Source organism: Mus pahari, chromosome 3 (genome assembly GCF_900095145.1).
Source record: "Mus pahari chromosome 3, PAHARI_EIJ_v1.1, whole genome shotgun sequence".
In the NCBI taxonomy this organism is placed as follows: Eukaryota; Metazoa; Chordata; class Mammalia; order Rodentia; family Muridae; genus Mus; species Mus pahari.
In genome coordinates this window covers 49,054,006-49,062,377 of record NC_034592.1, presented here as the reverse complement: position 1 = coordinate 49,062,377, position 8,372 = coordinate 49,054,006, and the positions used below count along the sequence as shown (strand labels likewise).

At 40.1% G+C, this 8,372-nt stretch overlaps 1 protein-coding gene across 1 annotated transcript in view; it reads left to right on the top strand.

Annotated features, from left to right (window-relative positions):
* The window catches only part of Ifih1 (interferon induced with helicase C domain 1), a 50,108-nt gene that overhangs the window by 5,059 nt on the left and 36,677 nt on the right, over nucleotides 1-8,372 (top strand). The window contains exons 2-3 of the mRNA XM_021193536.2: nucleotides 2,375-2,543; nucleotides 6,536-6,682. Coding sequence (XP_021049195.1) covers nucleotides 2,375-2,543; nucleotides 6,536-6,682 — 316 coding nt within the window. The remainder of the gene's footprint in view (nucleotides 1-2,374; nucleotides 2,544-6,535; nucleotides 6,683-8,372) is intronic.

Genomic DNA, 8,372 nt, shown 5'->3' with positions numbered 1-8,372 from the left:
CAGCAGTATGGAAATGTAAGCCGAATAAACCCTTTCCTCCCCAACTTGCTTCTTGGTCATGATGTTTGTGCAGGAATAGAAACCCTGACTAAGACATATGGTATCTATGAATATTTTTGTTTTAAGTTCACAAGGAAAACTTCCAGTTAGGTAGGGAATCATTGTCCTGCTACAATTGTAAATCGATATTTATTAACCTCCTGGGAATTGGAGTTAGTGTGTGTATCTGCTGGAATCTGCATATCACTGCAAGATTTTAAGAGAACAGTATGATTACAAGCCTCTGCGATGCTGTTCATGGCCATGATGGCAGCTGCTGTGTTAGTGACACACTCTAATGTCATCACTTGTGTATGCGTTGCCCCACCTTTGTTACTATGGAGGCAGAGAAGCAAAGAAATATGGTCACTGGCAGTGAGAACACAATTTCAGATGCTGTGCTGTCCAGCACCAAAACTGGAAGACATTAAAAACTGAGAGCATTGATGAAGCTATCGGGAAAATACAGAAAAAACCAAAAACGAACAAAACCCCACAGGTAGTATATGTAGTTTGACATTCAAATAATAAAAATCAATGGGAGACAGTACAGCATCATGACTCTCATATGCCTGGGTACAGAAAGTATGAAATCTCAGATTATGCTATGAGACATAAAAATGATAGAATAATGACTGAAGGAAATTTGGGTAATAGAATACCCTTAGAATTTAACAAGAATATTAATTACAAGGCTTTAGTCACTGTCCTTTGAAAAATCCTGGTTATTTCTGTCAGAGTTAAAGCTGATGAAAAGGTATAATGATAAAAAAAAATAGTATTGAGTTGAAATAAGAATCTCACATCAGTCTTACGTATGTGGGTAGCAATTGTTTTTCAGATTACCAGAAATCAATAAAAATCTTGCAAATTCCAGAACAGACAAAGATTTTTTTTCCAATGTGAGATTACTGAAGTTAGAGTAAGCACAAGGACTAAGAAAGAAACTTCTTAAAAAATGACCTTAGGGGAGATGGCCTGAAATGGATAAAATGCATCAGGTGATAGTTGTTTTAACCACTTCTTGCCAGAAAGTGTACTTAGAACTGGAGGAAATTTTTAGCTGGAATTATAGCTCAAGAAGCCTGCATGCATGCCAGAAACTCAGTTGCCTAGGATCCAAGTTCCATGTCTGATACTTATGAGCTTTGGGACCTTTGTAGCACAGCCTAAGTTAGCATTTTCTCCAAATGTTTATTACTCTATTTGGAACTGGGAATATGAGCTTTGATAATGACTATGCAGGTGATGCACATTTTTAAAATGATTTGTTAGATTACTGTAGAAGAGAAAGAAAATGGTGATTACATATCTAAAAAGGAAAGGGAAACTGAGTTCCGATATTGAATGCACAAAAATTTGGAGAAATAATGTCTTTGCAATAATAAATATTGCAAATATTAAATAGGCAAGAAGGTAAATCTGCATCACTAACTACTTGGTTCCAGAGTGATAACAGTCAAGGAAGTGGCCATGCAATGTTTGGTTCCTCATTTATAAACCTCATCAATGAGGTTGAAAGAAAATAGCAAGTCCAAAATATACTGAAAAAAAATGTCTTACATTCTGGAAGATAGAGATAGGCAGAGCTGGCTAGTTTAGCCAAAATAGTAAGTTCCTAGTTCAGTTAGACCACCAAATAAAAAGAAGAACTAAATAAAAGATGATAGTAAAGATCTGGTATAAAGTGCATGTATAGACAAACACATCTGTGGGCACACATGCACATACCCATACACGCACAGGAGATACAACAGGGATACAAACTGAAAATACTTTCTTTGGGCTTTGTTAGTAGGAGTTCAAGCGAAGCATTTATTATTAATCTGGCAGTTATTTTAGTATTTCCTTTTTATTAAACTTTTTGTTTTGAATTTTAGTTTGAAATGGGACACTGTGGAGGAAATGTGCTGTGATGCATATGTAGAGGTCAGGGGACAGTTTGTGAGAACTTGCGTTCCCCTTCCTCCATGTAGGGGCTGAACTCAGCGTGTGTGACTTAGCAGCAGGTACATCTAACCACTGACCTACCTCATCAGCCTACTTTGCAATTTTTTCTGCATTAAAAAATTTGCATACATAGAAGAGGTTTTGGCTCAATGTTTTGTTTTGTTTTGTTTTGTTTTTGGTTGTTTTTGTTTTGTTTGTTTGTTTGTTTGTTTTGTTCCTGATAGATTCTAGAATAGCTACACGGAACACTGCGGTATTCTTTAACATTTGAATGTAAGCCTTTGTTCATATGTATGCCTTACCCTTTGGTTTTCACTTTGGGATATTTTCACTTTTAATATGTTTAAAGGGTGTTTCTCTTCCTTCTTTTCTGATGAAATAATAGATTTCTGCTGCAGGAAACAGTGGGAATGAGTCGGGTGTAAGAGAGCTGCTGAGAAGGATTGTGCAAAAGGATAACTGGTTTTCTACCTTCCTGGATGTTCTGCGCCAAACTGGAAATGATGCACTGGTCCAAGAACTGACAGGTGGAGGCTGCCCAGAAGACAGCACAGGTATTTCCAATGTTATCAGGACGATTTCGTAGGCAATGCAATTGAGATTTAAGTGAGGCCTCAAACTGTAGTGTCAAATGTCAGGGATTTTAGAATCAACATTTTGAAGTGATGAGGTCGGGGGGGGGTAGGGGGTGGGAGATGGAGGGGTAGGAGGTGGGGTGGGGTGGGTAAGGATATCCTCTTAGAGATGGAGGGAGGGGAATGAGATGAGGAACTGTGGGAGGGCAGACCAGGATGCGGGTAGCAACTGGACTGTAAAAATAAATAAATAAATAAATAAATAAATAAATAAATAAATAAATAAATAAATAAATAATAATAGCAGCTTCTCTTTGCATTGGAGAACATTACAAAGAGCACATCAGCTGCCCGAGGGGAGCAGGGCCAGGATGGAGGAGTCTGAAACACAACTCTTGTACCTAAGGCTCAGGGGCTATGAAGAGGGAGCATGAAGACTGTAAGAGCTAGAGAAGCAGGAAGTGTCTGCTGCGAGACTGTCTCATTGAAAGGATAAGGAAGCCACAGCCATGGTACCCAACAATATGCTGCCTAAACAAGACCCAGACATCGATAATAGCAACAGGAGGGACAGGCCTCATGCCTCATGGGGCCCACTCCTAGACCAAGTACATAAACGCGCGCGCGCCACACACACACACACACACACACACAGACATCAGCAGCTAATGGCTGTTAAGAGAGGGAGAATTTGTATCTCCCAGCAATACATTCTCAAATGTATTATCAAAGTAGTCAGCTCTGAAATCATACACTCTCAATCAAAACCAAATAGACTCATCAATCAAGTAGTATTTTATAGTCATGTATGTGTGTGTGTGTGTGTGTTTGAGCGTAACAAGAAAAATCAGAGAAAATGAGGTCATGAGTTTGAGAGGAAGTGGGAGGGGGACATGGGAGGGGTTAGAACCGGGACATATAGGAAGGATTAGAAGGAAGAAAGGGGGAAATTAATGTGATTATATTTTAATTAAAAATTTGAAAACTTGAAACAAGTCAGGTAGGAGTTTTGTGAGTCAGTCTCTGTCTCCCACTCTCCCTCCCCTCCCCTTCTCTCTGTGTATGTGGGGTAGGGGAGCATGCTCACTTGTATCGCTCTGCATGTACAGGGGTCTTTGTGCCACAGGGAACATGAAGAGGTTACAGGACCACGTTGGGTGTCTGTCCTCTTATACCTGGTCTGGGATAGGTTTTCTTTATTATTCTCTCTGCATACACCCGTCTGGCTCCCCCCACAGACTCCCTGCATTCTCTTGCCTCTGCCTCCCATCTCGAAAGGAACATAACAGACATGCCCTACCCTTTCCTGCCTCCAGTGGGTTCTTGGGATTTGAACTCAGGTCTTCACACTTTCATGTTAAGTTCCTTATCCACTTTTCCGACCAGGAAGTAGCAACCTCCCTGGGTCGATTTAGAAGGATGGCAGAGGATGTGTTTCTCCCTGCTCGGTTATGGTAAAATGGAAAAGAAAATAAAGAATCATTAATCAAAATACAGAAGATCTCGAGAAATTTTAGCTTATACTACGACTGTGGGCTTTTAAGATGAGGAACAAAACCAAGCATTTCCCTGTTTTCTTATCATTGAGGACACAGTGAGAAATGGGGTATGCTAAGCATCCGGACTATGGTATGTCACCATGGTAGAGGACCCCAGGCTTGAAATCCAAATGCTTATGTGCTCCTGGCTCTTTCCCTGGACCTGTGACCTTTGTTCAGCTACTAGACCTCCTTGGGTTTCACCTTACTTGTCTGTGAAATGGGCACAATAATATCACTTACCAGCTAGGTCATTCTGAGAAGTAAATTATTCAATATATGTACATGGATTTGTGGTAGCTATAAAGTAAATGGACTATTTTATTTATTAGTTATTTATTGTTTACTTAATTGTATCTGTATGTTTTGCCTGCATGTATGTCTGTGCACCATTTGTAGGCCTGAGTGCTCCAGGAGGCCAGAAAAGCAGCAGACTCTGGAATTACAGACAATTCCGAGCTGCCCTATGGGTGCTGAGAATCAAAGCTGTGTCCTCTGGAAGAGTAGCAAGTGCTCTAAATCATTGAGCAGTCTCTCTAGTACCTGCTGTCATCATTTTAAAATTTAGTAACTGTTAAATAAAGAAAAAGAAGAGATCCCTCACTGTGTGGGCTACTCAAAGGAACTGACACATAGTTGCTGATCAGGAATGAGGTTTAGGGGTAGAAAGGCTGAGCCTGGAGGTCAGGGACGGTGTATGAGAAACAGCATAGTGGGCTTGAAAGGGAAGATGCACTTGCCTTTAAACCATAGAGTGGTTTCATTTAGAAGAGCAGGTTAAGGTCAGAATAAAGGTAGAACCTCCTCAACAGGAGGGTGAGACAGGGAGGAGTGAGGGAAGAGGAGTGAGGGGTGGCAGGAAGGTCTACATTGTGAGGTGCAGTCTGCTATAGGCCATGTGGCAAGAAGGATCAGCAGCCAGGTGTTGTACAGGGTAGGGCCATGAGTTAGGTGTTGGTGGAGTGGCCTGATTTCTTTGGGCTGCGGGATCTGACACTGTAGAGTGACCAGTGTCTTAAAGGGACATGGGAGTACCTTAAAGGGGCATGGGAGTACTATAATAGCTAGTAGCTATAAATATTGTCAGTTTAGCTTCGTCGGAAGCCATAGTCATTTTCTTTAGGAAATTCTCCACACCAGGCTGGATGGGTTTTGCACTTGCTTTTCTGGGTGAGATAATCCGGAAAAAAAACTATATATGTCTTATATATATTGTGTATATAATTCATATATATACATAATTCATATATATATATAATTCATATATATATATATATATCTTATATGTGCATATGTATGGACAATTATTAATACATTTAAATACAATTCTTAATATATATAATTACAATTATATGTGTATATATAATATATTATAATATATACATATTCTTTTTCTTTCTTTCTTGTTTGTTTGTTTGTTTGTTTTTCAATACAGGGTTTCTCTGTATAGCCCTAGCTATTCTGGAACTCACTCTATAGACCGGGCTGGCCTCAAACCCAGAAATCTGCCTGCCTCTGCCTCCCAAGTGCTGGGATTAAAGGCATGTGCCACCACTGCCCGGCTCTTTCTTTCTTTTAAAGAATTGTATTTTTGGCTTCAAACCCCTCTGACAGATTGAAGTTTCACAAGGACAAGAAACTTGATTTTCTTGGTCTCTGCTTTTTTAAACATTGCAGCACAACACCATCATCGACAAAACACAGAGTGGGAGGCCCCTGACCTAGAGCTCGAAAGAGAATGTAAATGGCCCTCCCCCAGATCTCATAGTGTATGGAGTAGGTTTATGGGCTTGTGTTGGCCTGTATTCATAGGCTCCCCCATGGGGCCATCATGACCATCAGGTTGTGGCTTAAATACTTATGTGTGCTGGAGGCCAAAGAACAGGAAAGGTAAAATGGAAGAACAGAGAAAACAGAAGATTTCACTCAATTAAAATAAGAAATCCCAGGATTCCAGAACACATGGATTCAGTCTGACATTAAAGCAGATGCACATCTCATGAGCATGGAGGCAGCAACAAAATGGCAAGGAAAGGCTAAAGAAAGCCACCCAATTTGCATCTCCATTAATTCAGCCTTAGATAGAGAGCAGAGTCCTCAGGTCAGTGAGTGGCTTCCCAAAGAGGACGGTCAGACAGGAAGTCATCTCACTTCCTCGGTGTGATTCAGTTAGTATTTCACTAGCCTGTCCTTCCATGTAAAATGTGATTGTTACACAGATCCTCAACTGTAGTCACGTTAAAAGTAAAAATACGTCTCTTTTGTGTCACCCTGAAATAACCAAGTCTTTGGAAATGCCAAAGTTAGAAAGTGTATGTACAGTGTACGGGAAACAGGCCCCGCTACCTTTTAAGCGCACCAGTGGCATCTGTACACATTCTGTGGAAACCCGTGCTACCCTGTCACTTACATCTGATACTTACCGATTCACAGACTTGGCTAACTCGTCTCACAGAGATGGGCCTGCAGCTAATGAGCCCCCTCTGCCCGCTGTGGATGAGTCAAGTCTGGAGACAGAGGCCTGGAACGCAGAGGACACTGCGGCAGGGGCTTCTGGTGAAGATTCGTCTGTGACCACAGGTACCCGGCACGGGAAAATGCTTTGTGTATCCAAAAAGCCTCTGTCGGCCCCTTTATGACAGCAGAACCTAGGGAACACAAGGGGAATTTGGACCCTGGTGTGACTGAGGGTTGTTATTCAAATAATATTGTAGAGAAGATTAAATTAAAACTGCTACTCTTAGGTTTAAATATGTTTAAATGGATATACTAGGAGGAATAGGAACATGTTTGCTTCTAATTTCACTTTCTAATAATGTGTGGCCTTTCTTATGTGATAACTGACCCGGGTGAGTGCTCATCTTTCATGATTGCCAAATTACTTTCCAATCTGCCACTGAGGAAGGACTACAGACAATTAATGCCTGCAGAGGGGGAGAATTAATACTCCCTCCTCGTGCATGGAGCCCCACTTGGTTATCTAATACCAAGGGATCAGCCCTAAAAACAAAAAATACAAACAACACTAAGCAGACTCTTGGGCTGTATTTAAATATTTATTCCTGTGTGTGTGTGTGTGTATGTGTGTGTGTGTGTGTGTGTGTGTGTGTGTGTGTGTGTGTGAATAACAACAATTAAAGAATAAGAGGCCATGAATTGCAGAGGGCCTGTGTAGGGGTGGGGTTACAGTTGGAGAGAAGAGGAAAGAGGAAATAATATAGTTTAACTTTATTTAAAAAAAGAGCAGAGTGTAATCCAGTCAGATGAACAATAAGCAATGAATTTTAGGTATGTTATATTCTTACAAATTTGTCAAATTGTGTAAATACACAATTTGACTTTTAAAAAATAGCTGTGTCTAAAAACATTCCAGTTTTCCTCCAGTCTAAACTTGCTTGAGCCAGTCCTCCTATCCCTGAAGGGATGAGGCTGCACTGTAGAAGAACTGGAATTCATAGGGACACGTGAAGCCACCCATGTCCCCGCAGTATCCAGTACGGGGGTAACATTTGGGATGCCCCTCCTTCTGCATACCTGGGTGTGGAACTGCAATTTCTCCTGTGCTCATTTTAGGTGTTGCTAGGTTTTTGTTTTTTTTTTTTTACTGACTGGATAATAGTAACATCATTTGGATGCAATTAAACAAGTGTTGACACCGAGTGCATTTCCAAATTACAGCATCGTGAACAATGCCTTTAGAGCCCTCTGCACTTATGTCATTCTTAACTCATTAGGAGCATATATAATTGGAGTTTCTGGGTCAAACGATTTATACAGTTTTAACACATTTGATACTTAGTGTCAACTCTCACTGTAGGAATTTACACTGATTTGTGGGTTCTTCCCAACTAAATGAGTACCCTCTTCTCCCAACCTTTGCCATATGAGTGTGCAACATCATTTCCACTCTCTGTACAGTTTGCTACTAAAATACAATATTTTGATAATTTGAATACAGATTTGAATTTTTCTNATTTGTACAATTATTTTTTAATCCCTCCTCTCGGGCTGTTTTTGAGCACCTGCCACCTTTCATATTAACACATTTGTATTTTTTTCTCTAGGTTCATATGAACTATTTAAATAGATAAGATATCATTCCTCAGTAATATCATTCTTAAGGCTTACATTGTTTTTTTTTTAATCCCATTCATAGTATTAGGTTTTTAAACTTATAATTCTTAATATATGTAAATTGTGAAAACTAATGAGATCTGTTGTGAAATTTCTATATGTGTACACACTGTGTATTCTTATCCCTTTTCTGCTC